The following is a 26363-nucleotide window of genomic DNA, read 5'->3' on the forward strand; positions in this document are numbered from 1 at the left end:
TTGGCAAAGTAATGTCTCTGCTTTTGAATATGCTATCTATGTTGGTCATAACTTTCCTTCCAAGGAGTAAGCATCTTTTAATTTCATGGCTGCAGTCACCATCTACAATGATTTTGGAGCCCAAAAAAATAAAGTCTGACACTATTTCCCCATCTATTTCCCATGAAGTGATGGGACCAGATGCCATGATCTTCATTTTCTGAATGTTGAGCTTTAAGCCAACTTTTTCACTCTCCTCTTTCACTTTCATCAACAGGCTTTTTAGTTCCTCTTCACTTTCTGCCATAGGGTTATTGATCTTAGGATGCCTTAAATAATTAAAGGTGTCCCCTATTTCAATAGGAAAGCAATATGAGCTAACTAATTCTAACATGGAATGTGTGTTAACTCCTTTAGCCCTCTGGTATTTTCCCATTACACAGAAGTGGAAACTGAGACGCAGGGAGGTTAAATGACTACAGGGCCAGGATTGAAGCCACAGCAGTCAGGTGCCAGAGCCCACCCTCTAAATCAAAGCACCCATGAACACAGTGACATCATCATTTCCTCATTCAGATGCCTTGTGGACTTCAGAACTCTCTCATATGAATCAGGGCTACATCTGGTGCACCAAGGGAGCCCAAACCAGCTTGCCTGAAGCAGCAGCTTCTCTTCGCTATAACATGAGAAACACTCCTCTCTCGCACTGAAGTACACCTCATCAGTGCCAAAGAACACAGAGAGAACACACAGGAATCCAGCAGCTATGGGTATAAAACTCCACCACCTTGCACACCTTTTTCTGGGTCCCTGAGAATAATACCTGAGTACTGGGAACAAGTTAAGTCTAGTCGCAAGTTGTCCTGGAGGAAGTTTTTAGTCATAGGGTTTTCAGTGTTCAAGGAGCTGACTAAAGCTGAAAATGTATTTCCATGGTTAACTAAGGGAAATAATCTCCCTCCCAACAAGCAGAGATGCTACCCAAAGTGACACCATTGTGCCTTAGACAGTGAGACACCCAAGGCGTAAGCTTGATTTGTACAGGCTAAGATACTCTGAGACAGATGGGAGGATAACTTTCTAAAGTTCTAGGCTGCCTTAGTTAACTGGGTTCCAGGTTCAATCTCTGACATGAAAAACTAGGGATGGGAAATTCACACTCACTCATGCACACCTAAAAGGCACGAACCTGAGATCTCCCGAGATCTCCCTTACACACGCAGTCCTATGTCTCTGGAAAGCCCTTCAGAAATGAACCATTTTTAAATCAACATTCTTCATGTTTAAGAGTGGTCGATATTTTTTAAAAAGCCTAACATAAATATACTTGTAGTGACCACCCCCAAAGGGACCTGTTTTATATGAATTTTAGTTTTAGAATAGCATCTCATTAATTCCAGACGAACAGGCTCAGTCACTTTCCAGACAAGGCACTAAGCCCTTCCTGACATTACATGACAGAGATCAAATGGGAAAATAAAATGCTAGGCCGTGGGAAGAACATGACATTCAAATAACCACTCCTTCTATCACATTGTAGCAAAGACTATTATACTCACTAAGGCATCCTCTCCAAGTTTATTACCAGGAAGACAGACAGACAGACACACACACACACACAGGTTTTCTGAGCACAGAAAATACACTAAGAAGTAAAGCATTTTCTATTAAACCCAGAGTAGGCCATCCTCAGGTTTTAATTCACTACATGAAACCTGAAGTTTTCTAGTCTGAAAAGAGTGTGGCGTCACTACCATGAGTAATTCTGCACCAAATGACACTTAAGGTGATGGCTTCTCCCATTCCCTGAAACCTCACCAGTGATGCTGTGAGCAAGGAGGGAAAAGGTGCTGAATATGTTTCCCAGCCCCAAACAGAATCAATTTACGCCAAGAGGGAGAAGCACTAGCGATCGCTGTTGGTCTTCCACCCAAAACAGAGATCATTCAAATCCAGGTTTAGGGTTCTCTTCCCGGAAATCCCACAGTTAGGGGGTCACAGGCTTGGAAGCCAGACTGCCCAAATCTGAAGCCTGACCCTACCACTTATTCCACATGTAATCTGGGCCACTTACTTCCCCTCTCTATCTTAGCAGCTGGCGGGTAAAGTGAGCATAATGAGAGCATCGGCCCATGGGGCTCTACTACAGCCTACCCACTTTGTGAGGCTGAGTCAGCGCACTCAGCACATGGAACCAGGCCTGGCACACAGGAAACACTTGACAAGATCAGGTGCTGATTTTACAGCCACACTCACTGAAAATACATGGAATTCCCATGGAATTGCTACTGTTGGAAATGGAGCCAAGCATTCCAGCCTTAGTCACCACACGTGTTGGCTGCATCTTAGGCAAGAGTTTCTAGTGATCTGAACCTGGCCCCTTCATTTTCCCTTTTCTAATAAAAAAAGGTTTTGAGAAAGGAAATATATATATATATATATATTTTATATATATATACACACATAGAATATGTGACTTTTTAAATAAAAATGTTATGTTTCTATTAAAAAGCAGAAAAAACTCTTTTAAAAAATATTCATAATACTCTCAAGGTAAACAAACACAGCATTCAAAGAAGTATATGCAAACCTCTCCCAGTTTAACTTGTATTGCAGAAAACAGAGACTAGGGAGCTTAAAGACATGAAGGGAAGAGAGTACAAACACTCTTAAGTACAAGAAGTAGATTATTTGTCCAAAAAGTGAAGAGAAACTAAAGAGCCTCTTGATGAAAGTGAAAGAGGAGAGTGAAAAAGTTGACTTAAAGCTCAACATTCAGAAAACCAAGATCATGGCATCTGGTCCCATCACTTCATGGCAAACAGATGGGGAAACAGTGGAAACAGTGGCATGCTTTTATTTTGGGGGGCTCCAAAGTCACTGCAGATGGTGACTGCAGCCATGAAGTTAAAAGACATTTACTCCTTGGAAGGAAAGTTATGACCAACCTAGATAGCATATTCAAAAGCAGAGACATTACTTTGCCAACAAAGGTCCATGTAGTCAAGACTATGGTTTTTCCAGTGGTCATGTATGGATGTGAGAGTTGGACTGTGAAGAAGGCTGAGTGCTGAAGAATTAATGCTTTTGAACTGTGGTGTTGAGAAGACTCTTGAGAGTCCCTTGGACTGCAAGGAGATTCAACCAGTCCATTCTAAAGGAGACCAGTCCTGGGTGGTCTTTGGAAGGAATGATGCTGAGGCTGAAACTCCAATACCTTGGCCACCTCATGTGAAGAGTTGACTCATTGGAAAAGACCCTGATGCTGGGAGGGATTGGGGGCAGGAGGAGAAGGGGACGACAGAGGGTGAGATGGCTAGATGGCATCACCAACTCCATGGACATGAGTTTGAGTGAACTCCGGGAGTTGGTGATGGACAGGGAGGCCTGGCGTGCTGCAATTCATGGGGTCACAAAGACTCGGACATGACTGAGAGGCTGAACTGAACTGAACAGCAACAAAGAGACAGTCTAGCTCTGCTGCTGCTGAGTCTTCTTCAGCTTTGCCACACTCTTGCCCTACCCTGCCCACACAAGGTACCAGCAAAAGACCTGAGGACCCCTGGCCCAAGTTTGCTCAGACAGCAAGCCACTGCCTGACTGAGAGTGTCAAAATCCTGTACCCGGCGAGAGCAGCAGCAGCCAGCTTTTCCAAGGAATCACTGCATGTTTTTCTTTTAAAGGCAATAATCTTGAGAGTTAAAATAAAAAATTTAATTTGAAATACTGTATAAACTCAATGTTATGCTCAAGTCAGAGGATATGAAAAACATTAAACGTGAATTCTAGAAAGCTATAGCTGAGCTGCAGAGATGGAGACAGTGTACACTCACATGCCTGATAACCCACCACAGCTCATGAAGATTCATACTTCATCACCACACGAGCCACGAAGACGCACATACAATGACACCCAGAAAAGCTGGGGGGAAAGCCCAGACTGACTGTCTACAAATTCCTCACCATGTGCTGGGCACCGTCCTAAGCACTATAGACACGGATCCATTTAACCTCATGATAGCCCAAGTGGGGGCTTCCTGCAAGTGCCCTTCCAAATGCAGCAGTCCCTGCCACACACCTGCTGGGTTACACTCAACACCGCCACCCGCAGTGAGGGAAAAAAAAACCCAGTCCTGAGAGGGAGAGGAAAAGTCGGGAAATCTTACCTCAGGGGATCTCAACTGAGAAAAAAAGAAAAAGGGCAATGTGCTCCCTGGGGCCCAGAGCACGAGCTGGGCTTCATTAGTCTGACAGGAACACCGGGACAGAATGACTGGCAGAGAACCAGGTGGCGCAGAAGCCAGGGGCTGACGCCCCTCAGCATTTCAAAAGCAGTTCGCTGCCACCTTGACTCTCTCAGTGAGAAATGATGGTTTCATCACAAAACAGAAAAAATTCGTTGTATTTTTTAATTAGCTTACAGCAAAAGTAATAACAAGTTAGCTTCCAAGTGCCATAATTAATAAGCACTTCCTTTTTATAACTCATAAAGCCCCTCAGAGCTGAACCTCTTGCAAGACAAATTTGAGGTACATGTGATCTTCAGGCAGTGGAAGGGCTGGTAGGCGCAAGTCTGTCAGTAGGAGTTACAGTAGTAACAGCAACAAGATTAGCAGTGGCAGCTGCTGATATTTCCTGCGTGCCAATCATGTGCCAGCAGCTGTTGGAAGATCACTAGATACAAAGAGTCTCATCTGATTTCAGGAAAAAAAGATGAAGAGGGCTTCCCTGGTAGTTCAGCGGTAAAGAATCCATTTGCCAGTGCAGGAGACACGAGTTCAATCCCTGATCCAGGAAGATTCCACTCAGAGCAACTAAGCCCGTGCACCACAACTACTGAGCCTGTGCTCTGCTGCTGCTGCTGCTGCTGCTAAGTCGCTTCAGTCGTGTCCGACTCTGTGCGACCCCATAGACGGCAGCCCACCAGGCTCCCCCATCCCTGGGATTCTCCAGGCAAGACAGCCTGTGCTCTAGAGCCCAGGGAACAGCAACTACTGAAGCCCAAGTGCCTAGAGTCTGTGCTCCACAAGAGAAGCCACTGCAATGAGAAGCCTGCATCTCAACTACAGACTAGCCTCTTCTCTCTGCAACTAGAGAAAAGCCCTTGCAGCAGTGAAGACCCACCAAGCCAATACATAAATACATATATATAAAATTTTAAAAGTCTAGAAAATGAACTTGTTTAAAAAAAAAAAAAAAGATGAAGTGGCTTATACCTGTATCTCCTTTTAAAGAAACTGAGTCTTTAAGATGTTGAGCATGAGAACTGACCAAGGTCCCAGAGCTTGAGAATTGACCTGGGAATTTCAACCAAATGCAAGTTCCTCAGTCATGTCCGACTCTTTGTGACCCCATGGACTGTAGCTTGCCAGGCTCCTCTGTCCATGGAATTCTCCAGGCAAGAATAGTGGAGTGGGTAGCCATTCCCTTCTCAGAGAAAGAGGATCTTCCCAACCCAGGGATTAAACCCATGTCTCACACATTGCAGGCAGATTCTTTACTGTCTGGGCCACTAGGGAAGCCCAAGAATACTGAAGTGGGTAGCCTAGTCCTTCCCCAGGGGATCTTCCCAACCCAGAAATTAAACCCAGGTCTCCTGCATTGCAGGCAGATTCTTTACCAGCTGAGCTACTAGGCAAGCCTTCAACCAAGCTAGCTGATCTCCGATATCCTCTTCTTAACAACTAGACTATCTGATGCTGGAAGGTTCGAAGCTTTTGTTCACACATTTTTTTTCAGTTGTTTAATTGAAGTCTTTTCTTCATAATGCCCCTAGCCTGTGGGATAAAGTCCACTCTCTAAAGGAAGGACAAGATGTGCATATAGAAACCACTGACTTGGCTCAAAAACAATAGTCAGCATCAATAATGATAAGAGTCTCCAAAGCAGGGAGGGGAATGAGAGATGAATTGGCCAAAGACTGCTGAGTACTGAAGCCAGGTGATGCATACCAGAGGATTCTTCCTATTCTTCTCAACTTTGGGCTACGTTTGATAACTTTCACAATGGCTTCTAAAATGGCTTTGATTTATTGACAGTTCATTAAGTTTGTGGAGTCCTTTCATTTGTTTTACTAGGTCATATATTGACATGGTTCAAAATTCAGAATGTTTTAAAAGGTATATACTCTACCACCCCCACTGCCATTATACTTCTAATACTTCTTTGCACAAATATACAGAGATATTCTTATTTCTACTTCTTTCACAAAAGGTGGCATATTATATACAAAGTATTTCACCTTGTGTTCACTTAACCACGTAACCCAGTGATTTTCCCCCATTGGTGTACAGAGAACTTCTCATTCTCCATGGGTGGGTCTTCCATAGTATAGATATACCATAAACCTACTTAACCAGGACACCTCAGCTGTTCCTAATCTTTTGCTACCACAATAAATAAGCCTATACTGTCTTTTTTCTGTCGATTGCCCATTTTGAGGGTCACACTAACCATTTCTCACATTTATTTACTTACTGCCAAAACAGTAAGCAGGGGTGGATCCAGGTTTCATGGGGCATAAAGTTTAGACAATTTGAAAGATCCTCTTTAAAACAGAGAATACAAAATCATGAGTACAAAATGATATATAAATGTGTGTATTTCTTTTAAATTAAAAATTCTTACCAATTCACTGGAGTCTTAAAGATTAAGGTCCTTTCTTCCAGGATCTTTTTAGACAACTTAACAAAAAATGTTTATACAGAAATACCTCCCCATTTTGCAAACTGACATCTCTGGGTGGAGACACCTAGAATACTCTGTAACTTTCCAAAACCTACTGTATTGCACTTATAGGGGCTTGAATCCTACCATTTAGTAGCTGCACAGGAAGTCCCTGTCTTTGAGAATGACAGGCAATATCATCACGGTCTCACAGATGTGGAAACTGAGGCTTAGAGATGCAGTGATTTGCCCCAGGTTGTACAGCGGTATTAAATCAGGCCTGCTTGATTCCAAAGCCTTTGTGCTTGACTGACACACTGCGTGCCTTCCCGGTGGTCTTAAACTCGACTAAATTAATCTTTTCAAAAGAGAAGACTAATAAAAGATAACATTGCCATTATTACTTCCCTAAGGAAGAAACATCTGATCTCAAACAAATCCTCAGTTTCCCTTTTATATTTTCAAAACATCTTTCTTTAAAAAAAAAAAAAAAAAAAAAACTTGGTAATAGTCTCTGTAAGTGTATCTAACTAAACCCAGAGCCTAAGGTCAGCATCGTGCTCACTATATAGCTGGGACATCACCTGACTGGTCCTCTGGTACCCAGAGAAGGGGCACAATGAATCAAAGAGATGACTCAATGCTCATCCTTTGTGTTGGGGGTATGTTTGTTTTCTGCTGACCTCTCACTTTTTGAATAATATCCCCAGATCCTCAGATCTGTCTAGAAACAAGAGTGGGACCAAGGACTGCCATCAATTTCATTCTAATAACTAGATATGCAAAGACTTTAAACCTATCCTAGAAGGTAAGACTCTTCCCATCCAACTCAAATAGAAGCAGATCAGACTGACTAAATGTTTTCAACATTTTTTCAATAACACAAGCCAGGTGGGTGACTGATTGTCACCACGGATATTGCTAGGATGTGCTGCTAGTGACATGTCATGCCTGGAAGCCAGAAGGCTGAACATCCTGTAATGACACGGACAGTCTAGTACAGAGAGGGGACTGTGGAGCCAAAAATGCCCAAAGTGCTGCTGGTTGAGAGGATTGCTGAGACAGCCCTTCACAGAAGGGGGATAAAACAAGAGTGGATATGCACATGGCTACATTTTATCCCAGGCCTTTCAAGTTATTCTAGGAGCATTAACAAAATGAGAGGTTCTGCATGGAGAAGGCTCCTGTCAATGCTCTCATTTGATCTTTACTACACTGCCAGGCCCCATCAACTGTCAAGAATCGAAATGAAGGGTCAAATTTGAGAGTAAATTAAGCCCTAGGTTTCAAGAATTCACAAATCTTTCAGCCATCGCTTGAGAAATAAAGGGCTTAAAATTAATGTGTACGGTGTTTTAAACTTTCAAACTCATTGAAAAAAACTTCCCAAAGTGCTTCTTGCATTTATATAAATATCACCATTATTCAATCTGGAAGGTAGAAAATAAAATTAAAATTGTCCTTTATTAAAAGGCTGTGTTCTAAAACAGCAATTTATAGGAAGATCTAACAAAGATCTATCAAAACAATAGGAAAACATGTTATACCTCAGATCAAAACATTCAATAATAAGGCAGCCCAAATACTGGGGTACCTACAATGGAATTCTACTCAGCCACTCAAAAGAATGAAAGAATGTTGCCATTTTTAACAACATGGGTGGACCCGGAGGGCATTACAATAAACGGGAAGTAAGTCAGAGAAAGACAACATCTGTATGGTATCACTTGTATGCAGAATCTAAAAAATAAAACAAGCTAGTGAATATAACTGAAGAGAAGCAGACTTACAGAGAGAACAAACTAGTGGTTACCAATAAGGAGAGGGAAGTAGGGAGGGGCGGTGTAAGAGGCACAAACCACCATGCACAAAACAAGCTACAAGGACATCTATCCAACACAGGGAATGTAGCCAGAATTTTATAATAACTACAAATGGAATACTAACTTTTAAAACTGTGGAGCACTACACTGTATGTCTGCAACTTACATAATATTATACATCAACTATACATCAAGTTAAAAAAGAAAAAAGACTACATGCATTATTCATTTCTTAGGAAGGACTCTACATTCTTTGAAGTTGTAACACGTCCATAAACAAGCAGAGAATGCTTTATCTTTGTCAGCTTTACCTGCTATTTGTACTGAACCATCTTCACCCAGAAGAATATTACCAGCTTTCAAATCCCTATTAGGAAAAAGACAGAATTTAATGCTAGAGTACAGACAATATATTGCATTAATTCACTCAGGGAGATTTTAAAACATATCATATAATTTAGCTGTTTGACATAATTATTATTTTACAAATATAATATTTGTAAAACAAATTTAAAAAGTTACAAGGGCACACTGTGATTTTATAGTTTGCTCCTGAAGGATGGTTAGGGTTTTATATTATAACACTTAGTTTTTGTGATACTATTATCCAGATTTAATTAAAACAGTGAGTAGATACTTTATGTTACAGAATTAGAGACTGTCCACATACTCACAATACTATCATTTTATCAAGAATTAAAGCCCAGTCTATGTAAAACTGCTTTACTTCAACTTAAATTTGTCTGTGGTACAATTTCAAATCAAACCCATCAGACTCTTAGACAATGGATTTGATCAGTCTCTTCTCTGGGGAGATCCTGATTACAAATACTAATTATAATAGTCTATATTTCTTCACTATATAAAAGTTGTGCTCAGTAGCCTTAACACTTAAGAAAAATGACAATTTACAAGTTTGATTTCTAAAGTAATATTTTTCTAATCATTAAAAGACATAGTAAATATCATAAACCATATAGTTCACTCATGGTTCAGGGCCGGGGAATTACAAATATTAGTATTATGGTTAATGGTGGTTTACTTGCAACTATTTCTAAGAGCCCAAGTAACACTAACCCATTTGAAACATCAAGTGCTCGCATTCTATGCTATTTCGCTGTGTAAAGAATTAGCACTGTATGTCACAGAAGAGATGAAATTAGTGCCTCTCCTCCTCTCCCACCACCATGTCAAAAATAATTAACATATTACATGTTTGGAACACTCTTGCCTGCGTTATAAAGCTAGAGATGCCGACCTAAGTTAGAAATGAGGCTTCCTAGGTGGCTCAGTGGTAAAGAATCGGAGACTCAGCAAGCATGGGTTCAACCCCTGGGTTGGGAAGATCCCCTGGAGAAGGTAATGGCAACTCACTCCAGTAATCTTGCCTTGAAAATCATATGGATAGGGGAGGCTTGTGGGCTTCAGTCCATGGGGTTGCCAAGAGACAGTCACAACTTAACGACTGAGCATACACATGCAAGTTAGACATATATCAATACTTAACTGTGAGGTGTGTTTCCTTAACATCCTCTACTAACTAGGACTGAAGCTATGGACAGCTGAATTGAAACACCTCTGCAGAAGCCATACCTGTGAATCTGACCGTTTCTGTGTAGATAGTCTAAGCCTTCCAAAACTTCTTTAAGAATTGTTGCTATTATTGCCTCTTCCAGAACCCCATTCTTGTGTTCTCCTCGATTGACGATGTATTTTATGATATCCAACATTGAACCTAAGTGGACAGACAGAAGAATTAAACAATTGTATAAGCACCTTCACGATCTTTCCAGAACAGGACTCCCTACTTAAAAAACTAAATATTTTGTTGTTGTTGTTTATTTAGCACAAATATTCCCAAGGCATACAAACAACTGCATGGCAGCCCATGGCCAGAAAAACATTAAATCCAAGTCTGCAAGCCCACAACCTGCTGAACTTAATGAGAGGGGTTCTGGGTCAAGAACCAGAAGCCTGCGCATGACCACTGCAGTTAGTCCCTTTCCCCAAGACATGCAATTGGTTACAGATTAAAAGGAGGTTCAGGATGTCTACACAGAAAAAGAAAGGAACAGGAAGCCAGGGGAAAAGATAGCAGGGAACTGCTGAGAGAAAGGAGCACAGTTCTTCTGTAACCCCTAAGACACAGGTAGCAGAAGCGAGAAGTACACTGCTTCTAGAGACCCCTGCTTGTGACGAGAAGACTTCTTTCTGTGACGCTAGGCAATCTTTATTCCATTTACTTGACACTGATGCACTGAGTTTAATAATAAAGAAATGAATGCATACTACTTTGTTACTATACACAGATTAGTATCCTTGGCACTCTGAATTCATATTTCAACACATGTGAATTAATATTCTAAACCTCCTGGGCATTTTAAGAGCCATAATTACCTGGGGGTTCAACATTTCTGAAGAGTTACCAAATAGCTCACCTCAGGACCTGAGTTTGGCTCCAAGCTCTCTCTGATTAACTAGGAGGATTGAGTTTCCCCATCAGGTATTACTACAGCAGACTAGCCACCTGCCCTTCATTAAGAGATGTGCTGTGATGAAACAGTATAGAAGAAAACAAATGCAGAGTTTCCCCTCTCTGAGAGAAACAAAACACCTCTTGGCTGACTCTTGGATTTTTGGATTATTTAGAAATAACATTTCCAAAAACATTTTATTTTTTAGTCTTACAGGGATATATCATACCAGGCATGGATGCATTTCTGGGGCTTCCCAGGTGGCACTATTGGTAAAGAACAGACCTGCCAATGCAGGAGACATAAGAAACTCTGATTCAATCCCTGGGTTGGGAAGATCCCCTGGAGGAGGGCACAGCAACCCACTCCAGTACTCTTGCCTGGAGAATCCCTTGGACAGAGGAGCCTGGTGGGCTACAGTTCACGGGGTTGCAAAGAGGCAGACATGAGTGAAGGGACTTAGCACGCACACACCCATGCATTTCTGGACTGCTGAAAGAAAAGTGGGCCATGTCTGCCCACATTCCCCTTACCTGTGGAAACCTGTTTAAAACTTGTTCCTCTTACCTAAAGCCTGGGAAGGCTAAATTTAATTCCTTTAAAAAGACAATGAAATTTTCTATCCAGTCCACAAGGAAGGGCACAGGGGATACTTTCAAGCTTACAAAAAGTAATTGGGATTAAAAATAAAGAGAGGAAGTAAAACCTGCAAGGTCCCAGGTTACCAGAATTTCTTGTTTCCTTCGTTAGTGGACCCCACAGGAAGAGACCTGGTTAAGGTCATCATTGATAAAGCACCACCCTCAGCAGAACCAAGACGCAGTCCTGAGGCTCAACACTGCAGTCAGCTCCAAGGGCTTCCTTTTCCTCCTTTCCTTTTTAATTAAAAACCAGAGTCGGCACTCGAGGAAACAATGACTAACAGGACTGACAAGACCGGGAACAGAACCGAACTAAGTTCTCCCGGGCTCCCTACCGAGACTTACACAAGCAAACCCGAGGCAATTACAATGCCTTCATCATCTCATGGCAGGGCCTTGCTGGATCCAAGACAGTTTCTTCTTAAAAAAAAAAATAAAAATTGAGATGTTTCCCTGATTCAGCCTTAGCTGAACTGGGCTTGCAAATAAAAGTGGCCTCCACAGTATCAGCCCCACTCTGTCCGTTCTCACTGCATTCAGACACTACCCTACGTTCTCCCCTGCTCGTAATATACTTCATATCTCAGAAAGACAGATATACAGGGAGGAAGGGATGCTGGGTGTTGGGTATGCTTGCGCTTTCTCAGCTCCAGTTTTCAGCTCTGTACAATGAAGGTGATGATACTTTTAGGGCAGTGTGGCTTGTAGGTCCACAGCTCCCAGCGTCAACACTTATGACGTGTGTGACCTTGGGCAAGCTGTCTAATTCTCTTGGGCTCTTGTGTACTTTCTGAAAAATGTGGATGATGACACCTGCCATTCGAGGGTGTTGCCCGGATTACATGAAATAAGGCAATAAATCACCTTGCAAGGGATCTAACCATGGAGAAAGCATTCAAGGAAACTAACCGTGATGATGATCCTTCCCTATCAAAGAGTGAAGCTAGAAGATGAAAGGGAAAAAAAAAAAAATGGGCATGGGAAAGTGTCTTACAAATTACATTCAGTTCAGTCGCTCAGTCATGTCTGACTCTTGTCTGTGGCTTTTTTAACTTCCGTGATCTGAGGCTGGAAAGATAAAGTTCCCTTTCCTTTCCCACGTGTTCCTTCATGAAACCCACAATCTGAAAATACCCTGTCCAATACCGTAGCCACTGGCCACCTGAGGTTATTTAAATAAAGTTGATTAAAATTGAATAGAAATTCAGTCCCTCAGTAACACTAGCCACATGTCAAATACTCGATCCACCAGAAGAAACTGGAGAGCACAGCACACATTTCCATCAGCACAGACCTTTTAACAAACAGCAGTGAAATAACTTGTTATCTTACAAGGTGTGAAAGATTTGAATAATGTTAAAAATGAATGCTTTAAAAGAGAAAGGCCTGGTTAACTTTTCCGAAGAGACAAAGATGATGAGATCCTGCAGGACATGAGCACATGGAGAAGGACAGACTGACATCCAGGGCTGAGGAGCAGCATAGAGACCTCAGACAGCAGAAGACTTTTGGGAAGTCTCACCCACGCCAAGAAGGCTGAGGTAGAAGAGGACACAGATAGTCCAGGAGTTACGCTGAATTATGGAAGGCTTTGAATATGAACATGAAGCAATCCAGACTTTACTCTCTAGGCAAATAATGAACCAAGAAAACTTTTAAATACAGGAGGAAGGGGATCAAATCTGAAATCTTATTCAATATACTGACTCACACAAAAGGAAAAAAAAGAAAAAAACAAGCAAATAATGAAAAAACCCACTTACCTCCACTTAGTAATTTCATGACCAGCCAAAGTTCGTCTTTTACCACAAAAGAGGTGTAATAGGTCACTACGTTGGGATGGCTGCACTGACTCATGGCTTGAATTTCTTTCTATAAAAAGAGCAAAACATGACATAGTACCATCGGGTGAAACCCGGGAAGTAAAAACAAGCGAACCTGGTTGAGTATTCAGGTAACGTTCCTACTTACAGCACACCTGGGCGAGGGTGAGGGGGTGGGGCTGCCTAGACCATTACTTTATATAAACCACATGAGAATTAACTCCCTCAATCGCATCATCCACTTGCTAGAATTAGGGAAGCCTCCCTAGAATTAGGAGACCACAGAGCCCTGTGGACCATCCGAGGAACAGAGAAACATCAGATCAGCACGCAGCCCACATAACCCTCCTCCCCTGCCCGCCATACGTGACAAGTGTCTCTGACCTGAACTGAAAGCATCAACAGAGACAAAAGATGGGTGAGCTACTAGGACACCTAAGTCTAGGTGCCAACCTGAGCTCCAGTGGTTCTTAGAGCCTCCCTCATCCAAAAAGGGACAACAGAGTTGCTTCTGTTTCTCAGGTCTGCTAAGACGGTAAATGAAAAACTACATATAAAAACGCTAGAGTATCATCTTCCACATTATCTTCCACGGGAGACAGTAGTGGTGGGAGACACAGCTGGTAAAATGAAATAAGCTTGGGAAACATCAGATACTATATCTCACTTTAAAGGCATCACAGGCTACATTAGTTCTGTCAAAGGCTCTGAGAAGTCCTGCGGTAGATAAGCTGTCATAGTTGAATCCATATTAACAATGCAGGAAAATAATGCTTTGTGGGTCACGGCTTAGAAAACACTGCTGCAGGAGAAAAAGTTTTATCAAGAGACAAAATCACGAAGCTCTGAAATCAAACAAATGAGCAACTTCCGTAAGACACATTTTTCTGCAGTACTCAAGTTCATATTGGTTTTGGTTTGCTGTTTTGTTATGGCCAGGTCAGGTGATGCCTATAAAAACCGTAAGTCAAATGCTGACCCTCAATCAAAGGTACCAAACCAGCATAACTCAATTTCAAGGTGCTGACCAAAAGCCACCAGAATAACCTAAGTCATCACAGAAACCTCACTTATATGATTGTGTATTTATGATGACATAAAAAGTATATTTGTGCACCTATACATTACCTTTATATATCCAGTATTATTTTAATCCTCAAATTACTAAGACAACCCTAGGTGTCAATTAACTTGGCCTAAATATCATGACATGTAACACATACATGTGTCTCAATACATGTTTTTTTAAATGCTTTTTATCATGGATAAACTCGTAAGAAAAAAAAATCATATAAAACTATATAAAACTATAAAACTCCTAGAGGAGAACATAGGCAAAACACTCTCTGACATACATCACAGCAAGATCCTCTATGACCCACCTCCCAGAATATTGGAAATAAAAGCAAAAATAAACAAATGGGACCTAATTAAACTTAAAAGCTTCTGCACATCAAAGGAAACTATTAGCAAGGTGAAAAGACAGCCTTCAGAATGGGAGAAAATAATAGCAAATGAAGCAACCGACAAACAACTAATCTCAAAAATATACAAGCAACTCCTACAGCTCAACTCCAGAAAAATAAATGACCCAATCAAAAAATGGGCCAAAGATCTAAATAGACATTTCTCCAAAGAAGACATACAGATGGCTAACAAACACATGAAAAGATGCTCAACATCACTCATTATCAGAGAAATGCAAATCAAAACCACTATGAGATACCATTTCACACCAGTCAGAATGGCTGTGATCCAAAAGCCTACAAATAATAAATGCTGGAGAGGGTGTGGAGAAAAGGGAACCCTCTTATACTGTTGGTGGGAATGCAAACTAGTACAGCCACTATGGAGAACAGTGTGGAGATTCTTTAAAAAACTGGAAATAGAACTGCCTTATGATCCAGCAATCCCACTGCTGGGCATACACACTGAGGAAACCAGAAGGGAAAGAGACACGTGTACCCCAATGTTCATCGCAGCACTGTTTATAATAGCCAGGACATGGAAGCAACCTAGATGTCCATCAGCAGATGAATGGATAAGAAAGCTGTGGTACATATACACAATGGAGTATTACTCAGCCATTAAAAAGAATACATTTGAATCAGTTCTAATGAGGTGGATGAAACTGGAGCCTATTATACAGAGTGAAGTAAGCCAGAAGGAAAAACACCAATACAGTATACTAACGCATATATATGGAATTTAGAAAGATGTTAACGATAACCCTGTATACGAGATAGCAAAAGAGACAGTGATGTATAGAACAGGCTTATGGACTCTGTGGGAGAGGGAGAGGGTGGGAAGATTTGGGAGAATGGCATTGAAACATGTGAAATGTCATGTATGAAACGAGATGCCAGTCCAGGTTCAATGCACGATGCTGGATGCTTGGGGCTGGTGCACTGGGACGACCCAGAGGGATGGTATGGGGAGGGAGGAGGGAGGAGGGTTCAGGATGGGGAACACATGAGAAATAAAGGAATAAAAAAAATAAATAAAAAAATAAAAAATAAAAGAACTTAATTCATCCATGTAAAAAAAAAAAAAAACTATTTTTCCTATTTAAAAAAAAAAAATCACCCATCATCTGTTTTCCTTTCATTATACAGTAACACTTTCCCATCATTTTCCTAATCCATTTAACTGATCACAGGTTTTCTAAATCTAACACTTTTCGATTCTGCACCTTTTGTCCTTTGAAGAAGATCTAAAACCTGAGCCCTAGTTTCCATCCGTTTCGAGTGTTAGGTTTCGATACCGTCAGACGTTCTGAAGGAGAACTGGAACGTTGCCCAGCACCCCTATTTCAGGTGGCCAGCATCTGCTCCTGTGGGCATGGCCCACTTTGAAGGCCTGCAGCTCCAGGTAGGGTCCAGTTTAAACAGATGCCCCTGTGGTTCACAGAAATGAGAACGATGTTTCTTCAAAGTATGGGTGTTCTACATTCTCAGTTTTATATCCAATGTAAATGAATGCCTTTCTAGTTTTCGAACACCAAACTTTTAAATCATTAAAGCATATAGTCAACCACTGGTGCTCTTATGAAAGGAAATGCTTTTGCATGGAAGCAAAGTGGGTCAGAGCCTGGAAAAACACTTTTAAGACCTTTGTATTTAGATGGCCAGTATCACTCCCTACCTGGGGATCAAGTTCTCTGATACAGCAGTGAACAACTGTGTGGGTGTGTGTGTGAGAAAGGAAGACCCGGGGGTAGGAGGGGACTCTTGTAAGTAACCTATGGAGAAACTATTTTAGATAGTATATGGATATAACTTACCAAATTCTATTCCTTCAAAATTCAGGGCCTTAAAATTACCAGCCAGGTATTTAAAAGTCCTGAGGACTTTTAAAGAAAAGAAAGAAGAGACACAGATGCTGCTGCTGCTGCTAACAGACCTGCAGGGGCAGAGTCAGGGTGGGTCACAGAAGAGGCGGGCTCTGAGAAGAGGCAGGACTGGCATCGGTCTGGCTACTCACCATCTCGCTGCCCTCGGCATCACTTGGCTAGGGCTCCGTACCCCAACTCCCACACCACCCATTTTACTGCACAGCCTTTCCATGCAGTGGAGCGGCTAATGTGTAAAGACATGATGAAACTTGCCTTAAGGAAAAACACTGGTCACTCTCCCTTGGGAAATGACCTGTACTTTCACTGAACCCCACATTAAGTAATATTTCCACCACGGGGTAGAAATGCACTTTTAAAAAGTTAAAAATAGGTGTTATGCGGCCTATCCAATCCTTAATTTAGTTTATACATAAACTTGTTGTCTAGCTGCCTTTAGAGAGATACAAAATTTTTACACAAGCACCCCTTGAACAACACGGGGATTAGAAGCACCAACCCTCCATACAGTCGAAAATCCTCCCTAGGTATCCAAGATTTGTTTCCTCAGTGTCCTTGGATTCAACAAACCATAATCGTGTAGTGCTACAGTATTTAAACTGAAAAAAAATTGAGTATAAAGGGACCTCCACATTTCAAATCTGCATTGTTCAGGGGTCAACTGTATTTATAATTTTGCTATGGTCTGAATGCTTGCATCCCTGAAACATTCGTAAGTGGATGGTACTGGGAAGTGAGGCTGTTGGGAGGTGATTAAATCCTGAGGGTGGAGCCTTCATGAATGAGATTAGTGCCCTTATCAAACAGACCCCAGAGAACCAGCTCACTGCCTCCTCAACATGAGACAGCAGAGAAATCTGTGGACTGGGAGAGCGCACCCACCCAGTGATGCTGGCACCCTGATTTCAGACTGCCAGGCTCCAGAACAGTGAGAAACAAGTTTCTTTGTTTATAAGCCACCTGGTCTATGGCATCTTTGTTCTAGAGTCCCAGACAGACCAAAACAATTGTATAAACTTTTTTTTTCAATTTGAAAAATATAACTTATTTATTGATTCAAATATTTTTTCCACAGAACTTTCAACACAGTGATGATGGTTATTTGAATCCTTCCTTGTTGGAACAGTCTGTCAACTAATTATCCAAGCTTTTCCCAATGCCTTAACTTTACCATATGGGTAGGTAAAGCCATTTATCCCCAAACATACGCATTTCTTCCTATCCCTGCTGCTGCTGCTAAGTCGCTTCAGTCGTGTCCGACTCTGTGCGACCCCATAGACGGCAGCCCACCAGGCTGCCCCGTCCCTGGGATTCTCCAGGCAAGAACACTGGAGTGGGTTGCCATTTCCTTCTCCAATGCATGAAAGTGAAAAGTGAAAGTGAAGTCGCTCAGTCGTGTCTGACTCTTAGTGACCCCATGGACTGCAGCCTACCAGGCTCCTCCATCCATGGGATTTTCCAGGCAAGAGTACTGGAGTGGGGTGCCATTGCCTTCTCCATTCCTATCCCTAGAAGTGATCAAAGTATTGCCCACAGTTGAATAAATGGATGGAAAAAACAAAAGCACCTTTTCATCCAATTCTTCCCACAGAATGACTGGGTTCATTTCTATCCCCTTATTTAGGACACAATCCATGGAAGATGTGTGACTTAGAGCAGCGCTTCTCAAATCTGAATGTGCACACAGATCATCTGAGAACCCTGTGAAAATGCAGATTCAGATCCAGTAGGTCTGGGGCGGGGCCTGAGGCTTCTAACTGCTGCTGATGCTGCAGGTCCAGAAACCAGACTTGCAATGACAAAGTGGTGGAAGGCAGGCAGACAGGCCATTGGGTGGAGGGGATGTGAAAGGAAGGAGCACAGACAAGTGGTTGCAACCAAGGCCCAGGGGCTGGAAATGGAGAAGAGCCAGCCGGTGGTGCTGCCAGGGTGACTGAGACCTTGTAGAACAGGCAGGAGGCAAAGCTGGAAATCAGAGACTCTGGGATTAAAGGGTTTGAATTTCACAGCCACAGGAAAGGGTAAAAACTTCAAAGGGAGAAAAAAGCATGAGGTCAAACTGGAAGAATTCACAGACCTCTGAAATCCAGGCAACACATCAGCTAAAACCAGCTCAGCTGGTAAAGAATCCACCTGCAATGTAGGAGACCCCAGGTCGATTCCTGGGATGGGAAGATTCCCTGGAGAAGAGATAGGATACCCACTCCAGTATTCATGGGCTGCCCTGGAGGCTCAGGTGGTAAAGAATCCACCCGCAATGCGGGAGGATCTGGGTTCAATCCCTGGGTTGGGTAGATTGACATGGGCGTGGCAACACACTCCAGTGTTCTTGCCTGGAGAATCCCCACGGACAGAGGAGCCTGGAGGGCTACAGTCCATGGGGTCGCAAAGTGTCGGACACGACTGAGTGACTGAGCACGCACAATTCAGTGGCTCCCTTGACAGAACTGTGAAATCAGACTCAGATACATCAAGTGCCAAACCAAGCTACGGCACAATATTTAAGCTTCCTTGTGGTTGGATCTGCTCTTGCAGCACAAGTGATCTCTCTCAAGAGTGGGAAAGCCAACCTAAAATGGGTTATTGAGTAAAAGGCCTTTCCATCTGCTAACACCAAAGTGGCAGTCACAGCAGCATCTCTGCTGGGAGTGATGTGGGAGGCAGGCAGATCAAAGAGGGACACCCACATACTGCGGCTGGGCCAACCTGGACGAATTTGCCAAAACAGGGCATGACACGTGCCTGTTACATGAAACAAAGGAGGAGAAGAGGGCAACAGAGGATGAGATGGTTGGATGGCATCACCAACTCAGTGAACATGAGTTTGAGCAAGCTCTGAGAGATGGTGAAGGACAGGTAAACCCGGTGTGCTGCAGTCTATGGGGTCACAAAGAGTTGGACACAACTAAGCAACTGAACAACAAAATATTTAAATATTTATGAGCGACTTTCCAGAGAAGGCAATGGCACCCCACTCCAGTACTCTTGCCTGGAAAATCCCATGGATGGAGAAGCCTGGAAGGCTGCAGTCCATGGGGTCGCTAAGGGTCAGACACGACTGAGCGACTTCACTTTCACTTTTCACTTTCATGCATTGGGGAAGGAAATGGCAACCCACTCCAGTGTTCTTGCCTGGAGAATCCCAGGGACGGGGCAGCCTGGTGGGCTGCCGTCTATGGGGTCGCACAGAGTCGGACACGACTGAAGTGACTTAGCAGCAGCAGAGCGATTTTCTAATACTGCTATATGGACTTTGTCCTACTTCCCCCCAAAATTTTTGTCTCCTATTACTGTTACTGAGAATAAGCAGGAAGCGTGATTAACAGGGATGTAAGCCAGCAGGAGCCACTGAAGAAGGGCCGCATGCTAAGTCACAGCTGGCTTGGAAGCTTGGCTTTGCCATGGACCACAGACTGGTTACCTGGACAGGTCACCCAGTCTCTTTGAGACTCAGTATCCTTTTCTGTAAAATGAGCTTGATGATGCCATTGGAAACCCGCTATAAAGCACAGGAAGCTCAGCTCAGTGCTCTGTGATGACTTAGAGGGGTGGAATTGGTTGGGGGGAAGGGAGGTCCAAGAGGGAGGGGATATATGTATACATGTAGCTGATTCACTCCATTGTACAGCAGAAACTAACACAATATTGTAAAGCAATTATACTCCATGTTTTTTTAAGATGCTTTAAAAAAATACCATCTACATAGGACTGTTGTGAAATAAGCAAAATGAGATCTACACAACTCCTTGCAGAAGGTCAAGCATCTAACATGAATGTTGCAGTCACCCTCTCGACGTCTCAGTTCTTCCCAAACGAGCATCCCCACACTGATCACTAATCTCAAAGGTCCCAAGTTCCCAACTAAGTCTCAGGCACAGAGACAGACCTTGGCAGCAGCACACACCTTTCCCAAAGAAAGATCTCCTAACAAATGTGCTCTGTGCGCTGCTGGCTCAAGAAGTGTCCTGTGACACGTGGTCAGCTAACTGGGCCATGAATTCTTCACTTCATTCCTAACTCTACATCATCCTCACCTGTGTTTTCCCTTATTACTACACTCTGAGTTTAATTTATATTAATACCACCTTATCATATTTCATGTATCTTGGAATACTGCCTCAAAAGCTTTTGGAATAAGATGTCTAAACATATACTTATGCAAAGCTTTCAGAACAAAGAGAAACAAAAAAGAGTCCGAAGGACTAAGAATTAGGGAAAACGTAAAGCCACGCTTCTTTCATCCTGAAGACAATATGATTTACAAAGCACTAAAAAGAAAGAAATTTCTTTTATGAAAGAAAATGCTTTAAATGGATCCTGAATTCAAAATATTAAACTATACTTAACCAAATTAGCATAATTTCACACCTTAGCTAAATCTTAAATAAATTCTTCTGTATCTGATGTTGGTAGCAAAATATTCTATTCAGCCTTAGCTGAGAAATCAAATCCACCCAAGTTCCAACATCAGTTCAGTTACTCAGTCATGTCTGACTCTTTGCGACCCCATGAATAGCAGTACGCCAGGCCTCCCTGTCCATCACCATCTCCCAGAGTTCACCCAAACTCATGTCCATAGCGTCATTGATGCCATCCAGCCATCTCATCCTCTGTCGTCCCCTTCTCCTCCTGCCCCCAAGCCCTCCCAGCATCAGAGTCTTTTCCAATGAGTCAACTCTTCGCATGAGGTGGCCAAAGTACTGGAGTTTCAGCTTTAGCATCATTCCTTCCAATGAACACCCAGGACTGATCTCCTTCAGAATGGACTGGTTGGACCTCCTTGCAGTCCAAGGGACTCTCAAGAGTCTTCTCCAACACCACAGTTCAAAAGCATCAATTCTTCGGCACTCAGCTTGCTTCACAGTCCAACTCTCACATCCATACATGACCACTGGAAAAACCATAGTCTTGACTAGACGGACCTTTGTTGCCAAAGTTATATCTCTGCTTTTGAATATGCTATCTAGGTTGGTCATAACTTTCCTTCCAAGGAGTAAGCATCTTTTAATTTCATGGCTGCAATCACCATCTGCAGTGATTTTGGAGCCTAAAAAATGAAGTTTGACACTGTTTCCACTGTTTCCCCATATATTTCCCATGAAGTGATGGGACCAGATGCCATGATCTTCGTTTTCTGAATGTTGAGCTGTAAGCCAACTTTTTCATTCTCCTCTTTCACTTTCATCAAGAGGCTTTTTAGTTCCTCTTCACTTTCTGCCATAAGGGTGGTGTCATCTGCATATCTGAGGTTATTGATATTTCTCCCGGCAATCTTGAGTCCAACTTGTGCTTCTTCCAGCCCAGTGTCTCTCATGATGTACTCTGCATAGAAGTTAAACAAGCAGGGTGACAATATACAGCCTTGACGTACTCCTTTTCCTATTTGGAACCAGTCTGTTGTTCCATGTCCAGTTCTAACTGTTGCTTCCTGACCTGCATATAGGTTTCTCAAGAGGCAGGTCAGGTGGTCTGGTATTCCCATCTTTTTCAGAGTTTTCCACAGTTTATTGTGATCCACACAGTCAAAGGCTTTGGTGTAATCAATAAAGCAGTAGATGTTTTTCTGGAACTCTCTTCCTTTTTCCATGATCCAGCGGATGTTGGCAATTTGATCTGTGGTTCCTCTGCCTTCCCTAAAACCAGCTTGAACATCTCGAAGTTCACGGTTCACGTATTGCTGAAGCCTAGCTTGGAGAATTTTGAGCATTAATTTACTAGCGTGTGAGATAAGTGCAATTGTACGGTAGTTTGAGCATTCTTTGGCATTGTCTTTCTTTTTCCAGTCCTGTGGCCACTGCTGAGTTTTCCAAATTTGCTGGCATATTAAGCGCAGCACTTTCACAGCATCATCTTTCAGGATTTGAAATAGCTCAACTGGAATTCCATCACCTCCACTAGCTTTGTTCATAGTGATGCTTTCTAAGGCCCACTTGACTTCACATTCCAGGATGTCTGGCTCTAGGTCAGTGATCACACCATCATGATTATCTTGGTTGTGAAGATCTTTTTTGTACAGTTCCTCTGTGTATTCTTGCCACCTCTTCTTAATATCTTCTGCTTCTGTTAGGTCCATACCATTTCTGTCCTTTATTGAGCCCATCTTTGCATGAAATGTTCCCTTGGTATCTCTAATTTTCTTGAAGAGATCTCTAGTCTTTCCCATTCTGTTGTTTTCCTCTATTTCTTTGCATGATCGCTGAGGAAGGCTTTCTTATTTCTCCTTGCTATTCTTTGGAATTCTGCATTCAGATGCTTATATCTTTCCTTTTCTCCTTTGCATGAAGCAGGGCAAAGGCTAATAGAGTTTTGCCAAGAGAACGCACTGATCATAGCAAACTCCCTTTCCAACAACACAAGAGAAGACTCTACACATGGACATCACCAGATGGTCAACACTGAAATCAGATTGATTATATTCTTGCAGCCAAAGATGGAGAAGCTCTATATAGTCAGCAAAAACAAGACCAGGAGCTGACTGTGACTCAGATCATGAGCTCCTTATTGCCAAATTCAGACTTAAATTGAAGAAAGTAGGGAAAACCACTAGACCATTCAGGTATGACCTAAATCAAATCCCTTATGAATATTCAGTGGAAGTGAAAATATATTTAAGGGACTAGATCTGATAGATAGAGTGCCTGATGAACTATGGACAGAGGTTCGTGACATTGTACAGGAGACAGGGATCAAGACCATCCCCATGGAAAAGAAATGCAAAAAAGCAAAATGGCTGTCTGAGGAGGCCTTACAAATAGCTGTGAAAAGAAGAGAAGTGAAAAGTTCCAACATCATATGCAGTTAAATCTGAGGAGGTGCTATTTCTAACTTTATTCTAAAGCAGTTGTTCTCAACCTTGGATGCACAGTGGAATCGCCTCGGGACCTTTAAAAAATACCAACACCTGGATCTCAGACCCAGAGACACTGATATAAATTGGTTTAGGACCCAGCCTGGGAATGAAAATTTTCAAAAGCTCCCAGGTGATTCTAATGTGCAGCCAAGTTTGCGAAGCACTGCTTTTCAGCTAAGCACTGACATGCACCAATTCTTTCAACAGAATGCTGAGAGAACATCAACCTCCTACATTTTCCATTTGTGGCAAAGCACCATTTCCACACTGGAATTTCATCTTAAAAATAAATATATGACCCATGTGCTAAGTCACTTCAGGAGTGTCCGACTCTTTGCAACCCCATGCAGATGCAGCCCACCAGGTTCCTCTGTCCATGGGATTCCCCAGGCAAGAATACTGGAGTGGGTTGCCATTTCCTCCTCCAGGGATGTGATTCATGAATAGCAGCAAATAAAACGTATATTTCCAAATGTGAGAGATAACCAAATATATCTTTAAAATGTTAACAACGCCCCTCTAAGCATGTAAATAATTCTTTATCAGGGGTCCCCTACCTCTGTGTCCTAATGCCTGATATCTAAGGTGGAGCCAATGTAATAATAATAGAAATAAAGGGCACAATAAATGTAATGAACTTGAATCATCCTGAAACCATCTTCCCCCCACCTCCCCAGTCCATGGAAAAACTGTCTTCCACAAAAGAGGTCCCTAGTGCCAAAAAAGGTTGGACCGCCGCCTTAATGATATGAGGGTAACCGGGTTAATTGAAAACACTCTTCAAAAAGTCATCATTCAGCTTGCACTGCCATAACATCATCATCATTATGAAGGGTAATCTCATCCATATTCACAAATAACCCAATACTGTAAGTAGCTGAATTTTTTTTTTAAAACAAGAAAAAAAAACCCATGAACTTCAATGATTTCAAATGTCAGCCAAGAAATGGAAGGAAAAGATTGACAAAGTTCTAAAAGCAATACATTTTTTTGGACTGTCACTTTCAATCATGAAAAATGTTATTTTTAATTACAAAAAATCAAATGGCACACATACAGCAAACTCCTACCTCTTTTAGAACGAGAGTACCAATGGGAAGAAAAACCCACTCAAGGAAGAGTTAAGTCAAATATTCTGACCTGTACTATTTATGAATATATCAACCAGTGTGCCTCGCCAGTTAGTTTTATTTTTCTATGATTTAGTACTTATTTATCCAAGTACAGTCAAACTGAAGACAAGATTAGAAATGGGAAGGTCTGGGTATTTTGAAGTCAGGGAAAAACACATGCAAGATTTAGGAAAAGGAATCACATTTTGTGACAGCCTTAATCATGTCTGTGGAAAGTGAAAGTGAAGTCACTCAGTCGTGTTCGACTCTTTGCAACCCCATGGACTGTAGCCTACCAGGCTCCTCTGTCCATGGGATTTTCCAGGCAACAGAAATGGGGTAGATTGCCATTTCCTTCTCCAGGGGATCTTCCCGACCCAGGGATCGAACCCAGGTCTCCCGCATTGTAGACAGACGCTTAACTGTCTGAGCCACCAGGGGCGTAAACTAAAAAGAGCAGTTGTAAAAGGTCAAGTGTCAGAGGAGGTGGAGGTCTGGAAAACCCCAGGAGATCAGCAGAGAAATCACAACGGGTAAATAGCTCCTTCCCACAGAACACAACTTCCATCTCTGGGCCTCTGTGCTTGGTTATGACATCATGACAATGAGCCTTCTGCAAAAACTGGTCTTAAAAAAAAAAAAAAAAACTACAGAATTTTGCTTAAAAATGAAGAAGTTGCTGAAATAGTTAACAAGGAAAGAAAGCAAAGAAGGAGTGACATTGAAATCACACAGGCAAACTCAATGGGGAAGAGCCATTTTCTTTCAGAGCTGACTGAAAAAGTTCTTCAGCAAACAGTAACAAGGACGCCTCATGGGTTCTGAAAGCTCTAAAGCTGGCCATCAGGAATCCAAACCAGGCTGAGCTATCAACAACCGCTGTTTGAGCCTTTAATGGTCCATGACTGGGACTACTGGGGAAAGTAAAGTCGAAGACTTCATTAAAAACAGAAACACAGAGACTCTTTCCTTTTGGCCAATTTATGCTGCTGGAAACCTCGAGGCCAGCTTTCAACACCACGGCTACATTTGGCTTCATCACCAAATGACGAGAATGGTAGGTGAAACATATCTTTTTGTTTTGTGTGGCCTACCCTGGGTACAACTACAGTCTGGGGTTTTGCCAGGGAATAGTAGCAGAAACCCCACCAATCTCTCTCCAGCCTTCTCCTTCAGTGTTTCCGAGTCCTTCTCTTTCAGAGGCAGCTTAATTAACTGTGGAAATAACCAAAATAAGATGATAACATCAGTTCAGTTCAGTTGCGTCCGACTCTTTGCGACCCCATGAACTGCAGCATGCCAGGCCTCCCTGTCCATCACCAACTCCCACCATGAAAATAATGTCATGATTATTAAAATATTTTAGTTTGTGGTGGGTGACAGATGTGAGCAAAATCATTTCAAAAAACAACTGCACCAGTGAGGAATACTGAAACTTGTGACAGAGGGCTGGTTGCTTCCTGGGTCAGATGGCCTGCGTTCTCCACCTGGGAACTGGACTTGGGATGAATCACTTCCACTTCTGGCCCTCAGCCTCCTCAACTGTTCAGTAAGAAAGTATACTCGATGGCAAAAATGTATTTCCACCACCAAAAGTTCTATGATTCTATGAATTTAAAAATTAATTTTTTAAATGAAATCCC

At 42.3% G+C, this 26363-nt stretch overlaps 1 protein-coding gene across 20 annotated transcripts in view; it reads right to left on the reverse strand.

Annotated features, from left to right (window-relative positions):
* Positions 1–26363, reverse strand: part of STK39 (serine/threonine kinase 39) — a 320679-nt gene that overhangs the window by 219663 nt on the left and 74653 nt on the right. For 19 of the 20 annotated variants that reach the window (XR_015147123.1, XM_086355955.1, XM_086356077.1 and 16 more), the window contains 3 exons: positions 13347–13455; positions 10062–10203; positions 8780–8835 (listed from right to left, as the gene is read on the reverse strand). Coding sequence is in view for 19 of the 20 variants with exons in the window: in XM_086355955.1 (XP_086212081.1) it covers positions 8780–8835; positions 10062–10203; positions 13347–13455 (307 nt within the window). In the remaining variant the exon portion in view is untranslated. Of the gene's footprint in view, positions 1–8779; positions 8836–10061; positions 10204–13346; positions 13456–21679; positions 25936–26363 lie in introns of those variants that run through there. The other variant, XM_086356108.1, reaches the window with a different exon arrangement.

The sequence above is a fragment of the Bos grunniens genome, chromosome 2 (genome assembly GCF_055505025.1).
Source record: "Bos grunniens cultivar Pamir isolate PY7600 chromosome 2, Bosgru_T2T1.0, whole genome shotgun sequence".
Classification (NCBI taxonomy): domain Eukaryota; kingdom Metazoa; phylum Chordata; class Mammalia; order Artiodactyla; family Bovidae; genus Bos; species Bos grunniens.